The 17,485-nt window shown below is 40.8% G+C and overlaps 1 protein-coding gene across 1 annotated transcript in view; it reads right to left on the reverse strand.

Annotated features, from left to right (window-relative positions):
* The window catches only part of ARHGAP15 (Rho GTPase activating protein 15), a 362,484-nt gene that overhangs the window by 293,306 nt on the left and 51,693 nt on the right, over positions 1-17,485 (reverse strand). The window contains exon 5 of the mRNA XM_054381341.1: positions 17,026-17,115. Coding sequence (XP_054237316.1) covers positions 17,026-17,115 — 90 coding nt within the window. The remainder of the gene's footprint in view (positions 1-17,025; positions 17,116-17,485) is intronic.

Below are 17,485 nucleotides of genomic sequence, written 5' to 3' on the forward strand. Positions count from 1 at the left end.
CCTGGGCATTTAAGGACAGTCAGAATGGAGATCTTGTGAGACTCCACCTCAAGTACTGTGTCCAGTTCTGGATTCCTCACCATAAGAAGGACAGAGAGTTAACAAAGCAAGTCCAGAGGAGGGCCACAAAGATAAGCCAAGGGCTCTGCTATGAGGACAGTCTGAGGGAGCTGGGGGTGTTCAGCCTGCAGAAGAGAAGATGCCAGATGGGACCCTTAAAGATGCCTTCCAATAGCTGAAGGGTTCCTACAGGAAGGCTGGAGAGGGACTTTTCATGAAGGTGTCTAGAGACAGGACAAGGAGGAATGGCTGGAAGTTGAGGCAGAGCAGGGTTAGAGTGGAGCTGAGGAAGAAGTTCTTGAGCAGGAGGGTGGTGAGAGTCTGGCACAGGCTGCCCAGGGAGGCTGTGGCTGCCTCCTGCCTGGGGGTGTTGCAGGCCAGGTTGGATGAGACCTTGAGCAGCTGAGTCTGGTTGAGAGGTATCCCTGGGCATGGTGGGGAGGTTGGAGGAGATGAGCTCTGAGGTCCCTTCCAACCTAAGCCATTCTATGAGATCATTCATTTAGCTAAGGGGAACAGCTAGGGATAAGGAGAAAACCTGCAGCTGACTGTACAGAGCGACCACGTTGTACAAATCTCAGTGATGATAGCTCTGGCTATAGCCTCTGCCTGGGCAACTGCACCATGCTGCCACTTCACAAGCTCTGATGTTAACTGCAGTGGTTGTGCTAACAGAGAAGCAACGAAGCAGTCTTTAATTAGCAGGGCCACACTAGCTGTATGGCAAACCTCATTCTTTCAGGCAGGGATATCAAGTGGGGGAAAAATAGTAATTTTTAAATGAATATAGAAAAAAAATAATTTGAGACTAATCAAATGTACAAATTCAGGAGTAATCAAATGTACAAATTTGCATCAAATGTAGTTCAGATGCAACTGATTTGTGGTTGGACTCGACCACCTTAAGGTCTTTTCCAACCAGATTGTAGGAAAGAGTAAGAATTCAGGAAGTGCTCCTCTAAAGTGAGGAAAACCAGATTCTGATAAGAATCAAGGAAAAATTAAAATAGTTTAAAGTATAGCTAATGACACTACTGACAGCATCTTTTACTAAAATATTGCTCAAGCAGTGGAACAGACTGCCCAGGGAGGCAGTGGAGTCACCATCCTTGGAGCTGTAAAAAAAATAAGTATGTAGCCATGGCACTGTAGGACACAGTTTAGTGAGGCATGGTGGTGTTGGGTTGACCTTTGGACTGCATGATCTTAGACACCTCATTGTGGCCTTCCAGTGTCTTAAGGGGGCCTACATGAAAGCTGGGGAGGGACTTTTTAGGATATCAGGTAGTGATAGGACTTTGGGGAATGGAGCAAAACTAGAAGTGGTTTGATTTAGATTGGATGTAAGGAAAAAGTTCTTCCCCCCATGAGGGTGGTGAGGCACTGGAACAGGTTGCCTAGGGAGGTGGTGGAAGCCTCATCCCTGGACGGTTTGAAGGCCAGGCTGGATGTGGCTCTGAGCAACCTGCTGTAGTGTGAGGTGTCCCTGCCCATGGCAGTGGGGTTGGAACTGGCTGATCCTTGAGGTCCCTTCCAACCCTGACAATTCTGATTCTATGATCTTTTCCAACCTTTATGAGTCTACGTTTTAAAGAAAATACTGTTTGCATCACATAGACCAACAAACATGTTGAGACCTGGAGTCTTTTCTTCTAGCAACTGCCACTCAACAAGTAGTAGTTACTCAAACTGGGAAGGCACAAGAGATCAGCCATGAACACATTTAATATGGAATTAATTGAGTTTATTAAGGGTACTTGATATAGTCCATAAATATTTGGATATTTGGAACAAGTTCTTTACCATGAGGGTAGTGGAACACTGGAACAGGTTGGCTGAGGAGGTGATTGGGGCCCCATCCCTGGAGCTATTCAAGGTGAGGCTGGACAAGGCTCTGGGCAGTCTGATCAAGCTGACTGCAGAGGGGTTGGACTAGATGACTAGGGGTTTATAGGTCCCTTCCAAACCAGACCCTTCTGTGATTAGAATCATAGAATTGTCAGGGTTGGAAGGGACCTCAAGGATCAGCCAATTCCAATCCCTTTGCCATGGGCAGGGACATCTCACACTAGATCAGGTTGCTCAGAGCCACGTCCCGCCTGGCTGCAAAAACCTCCAGGGATAAGGCTTCTACCACCTCCCTGGATAACCTGTTCCAGTGCCTCACCATCCTCATGGTGTAAAACTTCTTCCTACCATCCAATCTGAATCTCCCCATTTCTAGTTTTGCTCCATTCCCCCAGTCCTGTTGCTACCTGACACCCTAAAAAGTTAAAAAAAAGATTAACATGAATATAAAAGATGAACATGAATACAGTGATGTATCAGAGAAACCTGACTTCAAAATGCTGTCTAAAGAAGACTACCTATAAATACACAATATCACAGCATGTACAGATAAATTTCTGATAGGTATCCAAAGCCTGGACAATCTAATAGCAGCTTATCATTGATTGCATGCTGCACAACAATTTAGGTTTTGTTTTCCATTAGCAAACACCTCGAATTACATGAAAGGGAGGAAAAAGTTCCCTAGATACAGACATGAAATATTTATCAGCCTTATGTCTGCTCAGTCACCACTCCTCTACAAAAAGTCCATTAATTAAATACTTTAGAAACGATTAAAACACTTCTTCAGAACTTATTGGCACCTGTTAATTCACTGACCCTACGAGACTATGGCAGTAAATGTCTTGTTTGATTGCTTCTATTACCAATAAGTCAGCAGCTTCAAGACAAAGGAGACATGATGCAACTTCATGTACCACAACACCGCCTTAAAACACAAAAGCCACTATCTAGGGGCAGGGAAACAGAACATTTAAGTAGACAGGGCAGCACAAATAATCTATTTAACCTAATCTTTTAATTACAGGAAACATCTCGCAGCAAGACATACAAGAGCAATGAAATGACCCAGAGCTAGAAATCAAGATGATATATTTGTGCATGTGGAAGTAACACTAGCAGAATTCATAAAAGAAAACCTCCTTGGGCATTATTATCTTTCCATCAGGATATATTGTCATCACGTTAAGAACAGGAGGAAAAGAATTATTTAAAATATGTCATGAGAATACAAAAAAATGGAAAATAGAGGCTAAAGGAAAAGAGCACAGCAAGGTAAAAATGCAGAGGGGAAAAAATGCAGGTGGAAAGAAATTTTGAATTAATAAAAAAGGGGGGGAGGAAAGAAATAAGGAACAGACCCTAAGAGCTTGACCTAGCACAGCACCTATTCCACAAAGCTGCAGTGATTTTGGTGTCATTATTTACTCCATAATGCACTATTCAGCGACGAGAGGTGTTTGAATCTGGCCCTGCTTGGGCAGCATGCAAATCTTCTCCCACTCCTCTGCAAGCTTTTAAGGATAGCTGGCAAAGAGTCCCCTGAAGAGTCCTGGCAATGCCACACTCTGCGGTGGGAAACGAGCATCTTGCAAAGAACCCCTGAGATCCTCCTACCCCCTCAAATCTGCGCAAGTGGAGAAGTGTTGCCTGGAAGGGGGAGCGAGACAGAGAGTGAGTGTGTGAGTGTGTGTGTGTGTGTGTGTGTGTGCAGGAGAGGGAGCAGAAATAATGCTGGTAATTATAAGAGAGTCCTGAAATACCAGGAGATGAAGAGAATAACTGATCCTTAAAAAAGAATAAATTGTTCTCTCCTCTCTATGTATAACATTTCCTCCTTTTCTATTTGTGATATTTTGACCCTTTGTTCAGATCTTTTACCTTGCCACATCTAAGTTATTACTAAATGTTTGAAAAATTTAGCTTCCCTTTCTTTGATCTTCTACTATTGGATTGCCTTCTTCCTACTCCCTCTGCATAGTTCCTCACTCCCACATTTATTTTCCCCCATTCCTTTGTTTACATTCAATTTCACCCTATTTCTTCACACTTTTCTACATGGGTAAAAATCTATGTTATGTTTCAACACACATTACTCTCTCTGAGTCCTTACTTTGCACTTTTTAACTGATGATGGAGAATTTTTTTTTTTAATTGTCATTCTAGAAACAAACAAACAAACAAAAAAAAGGCAAAGCGTATTCAATGGTGAAAACATTTTCATTCCAACTGCAGCTTTAGCTGAATTGTGCTGCCATTGTTTTCCAAAACAACTTGCATTTCCAAACTTGGGAATTCCCATCGGTCTGTCTGACAGAATTTTCCTGGGTTTTGTTTTGTTTTCTCAGAAGGTGTGCATTTTTCAAATGCCAGTAACGTACCACTACAGAATTTCCCAGGAGTAACAGCTTGATTTGAGGGACTTTTATTCAAAAGCCTGAGTTCCAAAATAAAATAAAATTAAAAAAAAAAAAAGCAATTTGAAACAGAAGAACCAAACCTGATTATTTACATTCCCTAAATCAAAACAAAACTATAACCAATGCATTTCAAAATACTGCTATAATTATTTTCCACAGGCTGATAAATTGCTGGACATCCTTTCTCGAGCAATGGTTGGCAATTCTGTGAGCACTACACAAAATGTTTATTTAATCTGAGATTGTAAATATAATTATTAAAAGTGTGATTCCAAATCCAAATAATAATAATTAAAAAAAAAAAGAATATGTAGACATGTGGGGAAGGAAAAAAAAATAGAGGAAGAGCATATTTCAGCTCTATTACAGTGTTTTTACACCTGTCTATGGAAGGGGTGAGAAACACTTGCCTCAGGGTGGAACTGGCAGACTGTGCCCTGAGGGATGGCAGAGCCCAGTCCCAACAAGGGCAGAGCATCCCAAGGCAGGTAACAAAGCTCAAAGGCACATCAGTGTCCACTATGGCACTTTGGGGCTAAGAAGCTACAGAGCTCAGGAATTAGCAACAATCCTGACTCCTTTCTGTGCACTATATTAAAACAACTCAGATGTAAAAGTATATTAACCCCACTTTTGTCAGCACATTTGGAAGAGATCCTGTTTTACCTGAAAAGACAGGGATTATTTTCTTAGTAAAGTGCATTTTCTCTTTATAATCTGTGCACCATGACCCTTCTTTCTCCTGCAATAAAAGTCAGTGGGTGTTAAAAGCTGCAAAGAGTCACCCCAGGGTGTTCAAAGGACAGAGAAAGAGACAGTCCTTGTCTCTGACTCCCACACTCACACCCAAGACTTTCCTTTTGTGGTCTCTTAAATATGTGGTTGGGGTGAGGCTCGTCAAAGCTCACCTTGCACAGTCTCTGCTCTATCATCTCACAAAGAGATGAGACAAACATAAACATGATGATATATATAATTGCAGATATTTAACTGATGTCTGAGATCTGCTGCTGGGGTGAGTCAGGAGAATTTGGGTCAAGTATTACACCAGTGGAGGCAGATTTTGCTACCCTCAGTCAAAATCTAAGTAGTAAAAACTGTTGCAGGTAGCCTGTACCACAAGAAAATGTGGACAGGCTGTGAACAGACTAAAAAGAGAAGTAAAAAAAACAAACAAAAAAAAAACATTTAATCCATCACAGATTGATTTAAGTACTGCAAGGAGGGATATTGAAATGAATAGATATATAGATATTTGTTATTTCAACCTCTTGCCCCGTGACACCTGCTTGTGTCTCCTTTTAACTCGACTACACACCAACGATGCTTCTGAATTAATTCAAGAGCTCTCTGTACAGCCCATGATTATAAAAAAAAAAAAAAAAAAAGGAAAAATGTTGAATTTTCATTGTTTTTCAGCAGTAGTGGTGGTCAAAGCACAAGTCTGCTTAGTCTGTCTGAGAGTTGGGCGTTTGGTGGTAACAGGTTACTTCAACAGCTTGGGTTAACAAGCATTTCACAGAGCTCTGCAGTATCAATGCAATTCATCTCAGTCCATAACAGATGACATGTTCAATAGAATATGTAAAGTATGCCTCCACCTAGTGATGACTATGTACAAATAATAGGGGGGGAAAATAAATAATAATAATTCTGTTACTTAAGAAAATCTTGATAATTGGCTCCCATTTTCAGGAATTAACATGTGTGCTCATACAAACATTCACTGACACAAATGCATCCTGGAAAATTAATCTCAAGCTCCATCTGTAAAAGTTTACCTGGAAATTCTGACTGGGGTGGGAGGGAAGAGAAACAGATTCTAGGTTTCAAGTATGCTAAAAATACACAACAATGATGTACTGGTAACAATCACGACTGTGATCAGAACAACAAAACAAAGGGAGGCTGACTGAAGTGTTGACATCTTCTAATAATTTAAAAGTTAGGCTGGTTTTAAATGGAATGACAAAAAATACACATCTCCTCTTTCCAACTCTGTTTGCCAAAAAGAATCTTTGCAGAGTTTCTTGGATCCCCCTGCTTTACAGATGCAATCAAAAATTGCATGTGAAATTCCTAGGAATTTATTCAGCCCAGATCAAAAGGGAATGAATGAGAAACTAAAAGGAGAAATCACCAAAATGTAAATAAAACAAACATCACAAAACAAAACAACAAACAAAACCAAACCACCACACTAGAATTCAAGCAATCCAGCCCCTGGACTCAGGCTCAAGTTTTAAACAACTCCCATAATCCTTTTAAAAATGCTCTATAAATGGAATCAGCTGGAGGCACATCCTCCAAATCAATAAATTTAAGGAGGAGGTTTGAAAATCCAAGGTTCCTGGTGGAAAAATCTTCTTCTGGGTTTTAATTTCAGTTGTATTATCTGGGAACTACCTTAAACGTCTTCTCAAGCTGGTATTACCATGTCAAAAACTCTCCTCATCCCATTAGAGGTCCATGAATCACAGTTTAAGAGTGAAGTGCTCAGCTGAAACCCCAGAGGTGTATTACCTACAACACCTAAGCAAGAGGGCAGGTCATTCTCTGCGTTTCTTCCCTTGCATTCACACAGAACTTGGGGTAGAATAACCATTATATATGCACAAAAGGTCAAACTTTACAACAAAGTGAATCGATGAAGTGTAACCAACTGTTTCAAGAATCATCTCATTCAAATCTACTCCAAAGTACCAAGGCAAAGTCAAATATCAAACAACACTGATGAACACACTGCACACTGGGCAACCTGATCTAGTGGAGAGTGTCCCTGACCATGGCAAGGGGGGTGGAGCTGGATGGTCCTTGAGGTCCCTTCCAACCCTGACAATTCTGTGATTCAGATCAGCAGGAGTGATACAAATTCCTTCTGACAGGCATTAGAGCACTTGGAGAATATCTGTGCCTCCCCCCAAAGTGATTTTTCCCTCAGGAGAACAGCATCAATAAAATTTAACCTGTACAAAAAGACTGTATAAGGTTCATTCAAGTATTTCCTCTAGGAAATGAACACTTTCACTATTAAAAATGTTCATTGCATCCTGCTTATGCTCACACATGCTGTGGTCTCCCAATCACTTTAACAGTCCTGAGGCTGAAATACAGTTGAGCAGCCCAATTCAAATCACCTGCCATTGTCCATTGAACATCCTGAAACAACCAAACCCATCCCCTTCCCAGAAAAAAAAAAAAAAAGGAAAATTAAAAAAAAGAAAAAAAGTGAATCCTACACACACAAAAAAAATGTGATTCCCCACCATGTTGTCTGGCATCCTTTTGCACACAAATGTGAGGTGCTGCCTTGCAGGGAGAGGACAGCCAAGGCTTGCTGTGCCCAGCCAACTTTCAATATCTGCCTCACTCATTAAAGAGAAACACAAAGATGGAGTAAAGTGACTCCGCCAAGATTCGACAAAAAAATGTAGTGGCTGAACACAGAAATATCAGCACCAAACATGTAAACAAGTCAGATTTGATTATCTGAATGAGTTCATTCAGGATTTTTTTTTTTTAATCTTTTTGTTTTGTTTTTATTTTGAGTTTTGTTTTTGTTTTGGTTTCATTTGGTTGTTGTTGTGTATGTGCTGTTTTGTATTTTTTTCCCCCTCAAGTGTTTACGTACAGTGTTTGGGCACATATCAATTTAATTTACTAATATTTTTAAAATTTAAATATTAATTTCCATCAAGGCAGCTGCTAATATCATCGTGGTTTTAAACTAATGTAGCTGTTTTCACTCAGAAAAAAAAAAAAAAAAGGCACAAACCCTAAAATACTAAAGAATCAAGAAAGTCAGGCTCCTTTCATATTTCTGCACCACCTTTCAGCTCTTGATTGCCAGGGGCTCTGAAAATACCATTTTCTCCATTTTATGAGTCCACAAAACACAGCACCAAATGCCTCACACAGAATCATCAGGGTTGGAAGGGACCTCAAGGCTCATCCAGTTCCAACCCCCCCTGCCATGGGCAGGGACACCTCACACTAGATCAGGTTGCTCACAGCCACATCCAGCCTGGCTGCAAAAACCTCCAGGGATGAGGCTTCCACCACCTCCCTGGGCAACCTGCTCCAGTGTTTCATCCAAGGGCTTTATCGAGTTCACCAGCCTGGCTGTCTGCACCAATAATTCTCCTGATGTGTTTAATCTGGAACCAACCCCTCGTTCCACAGGTATTTACCCCGTTCCTATCAGCCCTGCCGATCAGAAGATAATCGCCACTCTTAAACACAAAAGTACTACTGCATGCATAATTTAGAGCAGGCAGGTTTACAGCAGCACCCCTCCTTCCTTCCTTCATGAGACAGACTTTGCTTCATTTAAGAAAAAGAGAGTTAATAGCCTGAACTGTTCAGCCTGGCAGCGATTTTCGCTGATGGATACTTAAAAACCTTTTTGCAATAGTGGGTGCCAAGTGACCTGCACCCCGTCCTCTGCAGAGTTGGTGCTCCCAGGGGAAAGCCACAGCTCGGTGGCAGCGGTCAGAGAGGCTGAGCAGCCTTGGTGTCTCTGGCTGCCCGCGCAGCCTCGTTGGCTGCCCACGAGATGGCAGCAATATGTTTATGAATAATGCAGCAAGAGGCTGCAGCCCATTGCCGTACGAGCTGCAAAACGCCACTCGCTGCTGCGGCTCTCAAAAAAACACAAACCCAACACAAACCCACAAAAAGCAACTAACCAACACAACCCTCCGTCAGTTCAGCCCCCCAAAAAATAAAAACCGACGGGAAAAGAAGCAGCTCTGCCGTCACGCTTTGCCTACGGGTAAAGCTGCCTGGGTTTGGGTTTTGGGCTGCTTGTTATCCAGGTGCTCCTTGTGCACCCACCTATTTGCCCAGGTCCCGTGTTCAGCCCTGCTTCTGCCTTGACAACGTTTGTGAAGCATTAACTGCCTCTGTGTTTTAGTTTTGCAGCACAGAAAATGCCTGTGGCTTGGAATAAATATTTTCTTTTCTGACGGACAAATAACATCTGCACTTCTGAAAGCTGCAGTGGAGCTGTCAAAAGCTAAGTGATTCATATAATTTCTTAAGAAGCACATGTGTATGAGCATACACAGACACTCAGACCTATCACAACCACTCACAGAGCAGCAATTACAGCAGTCAAAAGACGGGCTCTTTAAAAAGGGTGCTGAGCGATTATAATCATCATTTTTTTAGCAGACAGACATCTATATACACATAATGTCATATCTGGGGAAGATGGGCTGTAGAGGTTCTAATTTGGTCTGATCTTCACTGAAAACTTAGGCTGGCTTCTCAGTTTTGGAGTTCTCCATGTTTTAGTAAGACCCCAAGCTCTGCTGTGTTACAGGAATTGGTTGCCTTGGCATTTCATGTCCTGCCATGAAATCACAGAAACACTCAGGTTGGAAAAGACCCTCGGGATCACCAAGTCCAACTGAGAACCCTACTCTGTGAGGTTCACCCCTAAACCATATCCAAACCACCTATAAACACATCTAATGCTGGTGACTCCACCGCCTCCTTGGGCAGCACATTCCAATGCCTGACCACTCTTGCTGGGAAAAAAATTTTCCCCACTGTCCAGTCTAAACCTACCCAGTTGTAGCTTAAGGCCATTCCTTCTTGTTCTATCACTAATTACCTGTAAGAAGAGACCAGCACCAGCCTCTCCACAATGTCCTTTCAGGTGGTTGCAGACATCAATGAGGTCTCCTCAGCCTCCTCTTTTCCAAACTAAACAGCACGAGCTCCTTCAGTTGCTCTTCATACCAGAGAGGACAGCTTCTCCTCACTCTCCACACCATTGTGCACATAGCAGCTCTTTCTTCAGCCAGACCTTCAAGTCTTTTCAAGCCATCCCTGAGTTCCCAAAGTTACACTTTTTGGGTGATTTTTTTCCCCCCCAACACTGAGAAGATTTCATGATTTTTTTCATGAGAGAAGTGGAAAAAAGTAAAATGAATAAAGTAAAATGAAGTAAAATAAAGAAGTAAAGCCAAGCAAAGCCAAGCCAAGCCAAGCAAAGCAAAGCAAAAGAGCTGTCTAGCTGATATTTAGCTACAAATCAACTAAAGTTTTGTTGGGAATTTTTAATCTACTTTCCATCAGCCATATATGTCCAAATATTGCTTATTAGCAGTGGATTTCACTCTTCCCGACAAACATTAAAACTTTTCACGTTGCCAGTAAAATGATGACTATGATTTTAACTGGTTTTAAACCACAACAGTATCCTACTTTCTGGCTTCGTAGTCACAGAACACACAAGGCGTTTGTGGACACCACTGATGGTTTGTGTTACCCCAAAGCAGACACAGAAAATGACAGCAATACATTGGCAGAACTTCTGGAGCATCTATACCTTAACTGCTCAGCTTGTCACTTTTATGACTAAAGCAGCTGGTCCTTGAAAACCCATCAGAGTTTTGAAGTGTCCCTGGTTGTATACCTATGAAACCCAAGGCCATACATTTTGTGTGTTCCTGTCATTAGGTGCAAGGTGTTGCTGTCACTGTCACAGGAGCAATGAAACATGTCTCACTCCTCCACAGTTCTGGGGAGGGAATTGGCTTTGTTACCCAACCTTCTTTAAAATACAAAGCATGTAAAATATTTTTGTGTCCATATTTACCAAGCAACCTGAATTTCATATCACACTCATAGAATCATTTTGATTGTAAGAGACCTTCGAGATCATCAAGTCCACCCACTAACCCACCACTGCCAAGTCACTGCTAAACCAAGTCCCTCAGCACCACATCTACACAGCTTTTAAACCCTCCCAGGTATGGGGACTCAACCTCTTCCCTGGGTAGCCTCTTCCAGAACTTGACAACCCTTTTGGAGAAGAAATTTATTTTCCATACCTAAGATAAACCTTCCCTGGCACAACCCGATGCCTGTTCCTCTTGCTCTATTGCTTGTTACTTTGGAGAAGAGACCAATTCCCTCTCACTCCAATCTCCTTTCAGGTAGCTATAGAGAACAAGAAGGTCTTCCTAGAGCCTCCTTTTCTCCAGGCTCAGCAGCTTCTCCTATGGCTTGTGCTCCAGAGCCCTCACCAGCTTCATTGCCATTCTTCAGACACACTCTAGCACCTCAATGCCCTGCTGCCCACACTATTGCTGATACAGGTGCCAGGAGGCTGTTTGCCCTCTTGGGCACACTGCTGGCTCATTCATCTGGCTCCATGTACTTACTTTGGGCTAATATGAGTAACAACAAATCTAAGAGTTGAAACACTGGTGAGAGAACCCAGGATTGTTGAAGCCTGACCATTGCTCACCCAGCACCTATGAAACAGGGATGCAACTGCATGTCCTGTAGCTTGTATGAGTGCTCCAGTTACCAGGCTCTTGCTTATTCTGGATTAAATGAATATTTTTTTTCCTTTCCTTGCTAGTGCTTCTACTTACTTTTATTTAATCAATAATAAAAAATTGCTTTAAAAGGGAAGAACTATTAATAATCTATTTTTTTCCAACAGGTGTAAATCAGAAGTGATTCCAAATATGTCCACAGAGTTACACTACCATCAAAGTAGAATGAGTCAGGTCCCAGAATCCTCAAATCAGTATAAATGCCTTATATTTAAAGTGTCCGCCATCCACAGCTCTGACTCTGCTTTTTGTATGCATTCATGTCCAATAATGCTCAGTATCACATGGCTTTCAAAATGAAAATTAAAAAAGCAACTAAAATAAATTAAAAAAAAATTCATAGGTCTTGTATCCCTATTATAAAAGAGCTATATGGAGAGAGAGGTCAGAAGATTTTCTGCATCCATTGATTAGGCATTGCTGACTATTTTGGCAGAGGCTTTGCTGGTAAGGTCACCAAGATGACAGAAGAGTGAAATCGAAACACAATGCTGAGGCATTCCATATGGTTATGTTCAAGGTCTCCTATTCACACCAACAGAAACAGAGTTCTTATGTAAAAATACACACTTGAACATCTCTAAGATGATGAAGCCTATTTCTTCTACTTTAAAAAAACTCTAATTATAAGTTTGTTATTTAAAGAACCTTTTGCTGACACCGTCTAATAACTCTGTGATGTGGCTAAGTCTTTTAATTAGGCAATAATAGGTCCCTGTGACACAGATTAAACCACAATCACAACAGTAACATCCAGAAGTGGACAAAATGCTGTGCAGATGTTTTAAAGCCACAACAGGTCCATCTAATGTGTATCTAAATCAAAGCCAGACAAGGTCACTGCATGTCTCATAGGAACTGCAGGCAAGAGCACTCCCAGCCTCAGGAGACAGCACTTTCTCCAAGGCAGGATGGGGAACATGCTCCAACTGCTGGTAAGCACCACCAAAATTTTCTCATCCACCTGAAGCAAGGTGGCCTTTTTAGATTTGCCACCTCTACACGTGCATTCCTATTTAAAAGCATACAATGAAATCCAAGCACCAATCTCAAGCCCCTGCACATTGCACTCTCAGCACTTCTTCTAGCAGAATCTTGGAAACGAAAATGATCCCTCCCATGGCAAAATGCAGTGACTCAAGACATTCCTGGGAGGCATCCAGATGCTACACTGATCCTATAGTGTGTAGCACAAAATAGCTTATCATCCAGATAATGCTCTTGGACAAAGCTGGATAGCTTCAAGGACAGAGGAGTTACCCTAGATCAGTGCCATAAATATTATTCTATATGAAACAGCTGCAAGATAAATTCTTTGCTATTACACATAGGTGCAGTTGTATTTTCAGCTGTCTCACTGTTGAAATACTGTGTGCCTTATACAGATTTCTCTCTCTGTTAAATACAATTCTTATTTGCTTATGAATGAGTAACTCCTTACAGCTGCAGTGTATTGAAACAAAACCCAACAGCACACCAGATCAGGGTAACAAACTCCAGAAATTCTACCTATGAAACAAACTTCCCTAAGAAAATTAACTTGGTAAACAGGGGAAAAGAAATTACTAAAGGAACTAAAAATTATATAAATCTTTAGTTAAATGGAAAGTGCTATTAAGAGAACAAAGCAGCTTCACCAATTCATAAGTATCCTGCTCATGACCTCTTCTTGCACTCTTCAACTCTCTCATATTTTTCTTTTGGGTTTGAATCATAGAAGAGAAATCTTCCAAAACCTCCTCAAGGAAATAGTCTACAGCCACAAGACTTTGTGCTAACGAAGCTCCAGAATTCTGAAGCCAGAGGTCAAGAGCACATCTTTCATGATGTCTTGGCTGAATTTAAGTCAAGCAGCCCTTTTAATTTCAGAGCAGAAGATGAGTAAAACAGGGGAAACAATAAACTCCAGTTGAAAGGTTTACTAGAAGCAGAAGACAGTGAATACTGAGAAAAAAATCAGTAAACTAACCTAGTTAGCAGTGCCTCAGAAACCATATTGGTACTAATTAAAATGCAGTCCTTCAGGGGTTTGTTTATTTTTTTTTTGACAACCCACATCAAAATGCACCTACCCAATATCAAATGAAGTCAAATAAAGGAAAGGGGAGAAAAACAGAGTGACAGAGGTGCTATTTCTCTTCCAGTTGCTGACTGACAGCACTGCCATCCCTTAACATGGTTTTATTTAGTTATTACAACCATCTCTCTGTAAATGACACTTAGGATTATTTAAGATTATGTTGTAATCCTTTTAATCCTCAGTGCTTTAAATTTCAGGCTAAACACCAAAGAGCAAACTAGCACTTAGGAGAAATATTTAAAGCATGTGATTTGAACATAAATCTTCTTTTATTCACCACTCCTCTGATGAAGACCTAGTGCATTCAGGCAGCAAGAACAAACAGCACTGCAAACCACTACATTTCCCCGTGTCTTGTGAAGCTGTTTCTAACCAGTTCTTTGCCTTGGTGCAACCTATATCATCAATAAAACAAAGGAAGGAAAACCAGAAGGTTATCTTTTACAAGATGTGAATACTTTTTAGTTACTATTAAGGAAAAACTGGGGGGGGGGGGGAAGAAAAAAAAAAGCCCCATGTAATATGGTCATCAAGAACAGAAATAGATTGCATGCACAAATTGGATACTGTGAGAGACAGATCAGACTTATCCTGTTAAACAGGGAGTAGCTCAATTAAAATGAGTGGAGTAACACTGCTAAAAACCTCATGATCAAGACCAGAAACCCAAATCTTTCTGCCTGAATATCATTTATTTGCAGTTTCCTCTTTTTTTTTTTTTCTCTCTCTCTTTTTGGTCCTGCATCGATCATGTTTCCAATTAGTTTTCTTTATGCTCCATCTTCTTGTTACCATCTATTAACTGTCATCTGCCTAGATTTTTAAATTCAAGATTTCCTCCTTTTATTTTTTTTCTTCCTGCAAACCAAAAATCTCAATAGTCATTTCCTATTTCTAATCTATAATTCATGAACACAAATTGAGCACCCAGGCTAAATCCAACTCAGAATTCTGCATCTTCTCCTAGTACAACACATTAGCAGAAAGCAACCGTTGCCCCATTTGAATCAGAAAAAAAGGAATGTTTTATTATTCAGAACATGGTGAAACAAAACCTCACCAACTATGCTTTGTTGCCACCCTTTGAAGATATAATGATGCTCATTCCTGATCATTTCAGAGTTAGGCAGCTAATGTATTTAACCCAATAGCAAAGCAATGCATCTATATTTAGGTAAAAAAATAAAAAAAAGAAAAAAAAATCCCCCATGTGAATGTTTATTCACAAACCTATGAATAAGTAGACACATATTATCAATCTTCTTCCCACCCACTAGGGATAAGTGGATCATCAGAAGTGTTTCCTGAAATATTCAGTATCCAGGTACAAACTGACCTCTCCGCTTTCGAACTTGCCTTGGATTCCCTCCAGACTATCTCATAAATCTTCTCTCTCTCTCTCTCTCTAGTCCCCTTCCCACTCTATCTGCTCATGTAGCACCAGTCTCGTTCAGTCCTTTCCTTCCCCAAAATGTCACCACTACTGATGCCAAAGCCTTCTCCTCTTTCGCTCTTACCATCTGGCACAATCTTCTTGTAGCTCTCTGTCTAAACAATGCTCCATCCCTTCTCAAAATGTGTCTTAACATATGTCCTTCCTCCCATGTTTTTTACTTCTTAATGTCTCTCCCACTCACTTATTGGCTTGATGAAGACACATTTTAATGGGTTCAAACAGTAGTGCATGAGTTTCCTTTCTCACATTATTCTGATTCAGAGTTACACCTCACACCAACAGAAGTGAGAAGAAAATGCATTGCAAAGTCTTCATGCAACCAGTTCAGTAAATCAATAGCAGAGCTTCATTTGTCCTTGCATTGGAAATGTATTAGCTGCAATGAATCACCACTCCAGTATGCATTTCCAAACAGAAATTGTGCTCGTTGCAAAATGAGAAATAAACCCTAGAAGCTCAGAAGACCTGTCAGTGTGCTCAGGGGGTTGCAGCAGTGGAGGCTAAGGTTAGACTTAATCACATTCCAAGTGAAAAAAAGCTGAAGATTGACAGCAAAACCAAAATATTTATTCTAAAAATACCTAGAAAATTACAAAGCTCTGAGTGTTGTCTCAAGACAACCTGAAGGATGTGGGGGGTACAGCAGCACAAGTCTCACTGCCTTGAAAAGGGGAATGTTTCTAAATATTGCATGGGCTTCAGAAAGATGGCTAGAAAAAATAAACCCTGAAAGAGCCTCTGTTACAGCCAGCTGACCCGAAGACGTTCCTTTGCAAGAAATCATGTACAGTCCTTCAGGGCATTTCTGTATGTGGTGAGGTGTTTTTGCTTAAACCCCAGCCCAAGCCCCAGCCCCAGTTGGTTCCTCCAGCATGTTTCATTGCTGATGATGCCAAAGGACTATCTGGCAACTAACAGACTCTGGCTTGTTCCCTTCTGCATTTCTCCTCCCTTTATTATTTGTATCATTAAAAATTAGCCAGGTTAGAACCTTGGGAAACAATTCAGTCCATAGGAAATAACATTTTGATGTGGTTTGATAGCACTTCCAGCAAAACAAACAAACAAAAAAATTTCAACCTTTCTACTGTTATTTGTGGGAGCTGGATTGTGTCCAAAGGCTGAAGATGTTGCAATAAACTATTTTAGCCCCTAGATTCTGGAATGTTAACCTTGCAATAATGCTTCCCTCATCCTTTCATCTTCTTGGGCCTTGATCTTCCCTTTCAATTCAATGGGATTTAGATGAAGTAATTAAATAATATTATTTTCCATCAATGAAGAATAGTCCTATGAGAAATACACATCTTCCTCCTCTGCTGGCCCTGGCAGAAGCAAGCTTTCAAAGCTCTCCCCCTCCCCTTCCAGAAATGAACCTGGGTCATCACCATCTGAGGACCCTGAACAGCAATAAAAATAAACAGAGTAACCGCACTGTGCTGGAGCAATGCTTGTATAAGCAGTTTGGAGAAGTTGTGTTTATGGAAGTCCTTCAGGTCAAGATTCTAGGCCTGAACCCAAAGCAATTACCTACTAAGTTTTAAAAACAAATTGAATATAGAGCATTAATCAATAAATCAACAGGTTCTCAAGTGTTTAGGAGACTCAGTCATCAGAAATCCTTCTCTTAGGAAAACAGTAAACCGACGCTTGATAAAAACGTTACACTCCTGTACTGGCAAGGAAAAGGCTGGATTAAAGCAGGCTCCAGTTGTTCAAAACCAAGAGAATAAAACCTACCTCTTAACTTCACAGAGTTGATACTCAGATGAGCAATGAAATGCATGCTCTGCCTCTTACCTGAAAGACATTCTTTCTGCTGGATTTCTCTGAGGTCCACTCAATGCGAGCACCACACAAATCCACGCACTCAGGTTTATATCCTGGTTTCTGAAAAAGAAGGGGAAAAAAAAATAAATCAGCCTTGAATATGGCCTGACTGTACACAAATGGGGACAGGTATCAGATAAAACAAGAATAGATCAAGCTCAAGTGACAGATTCTTGCAGCACAGCTGCTGGTCCTACGGAAAGGAGTTCATTATTCCCTGATATTATTAAATAACTACTCCTGAGGTGTCTTAACTCAGAAAGAAGGGTTTGATACAAGAGACATAATTTTTAAATTATAATTAAGTGGCTTAAAAAGCAGTCTAATATACCATGCAACACAGCAAAGCACAGATGCATGTATACATTGACCAGATCTTTCAGATGCTTACTTTTCAAAATCCCCATGAAAAACCATTGTGTTTGAAGGC

The sequence above is a fragment of the Indicator indicator genome, chromosome 5 (genome assembly GCF_027791375.1).
Source record: "Indicator indicator isolate 239-I01 chromosome 5, UM_Iind_1.1, whole genome shotgun sequence".
NCBI classification, from domain to species: Eukaryota; Metazoa; Chordata; class Aves; order Piciformes; family Indicatoridae; genus Indicator; species Indicator indicator.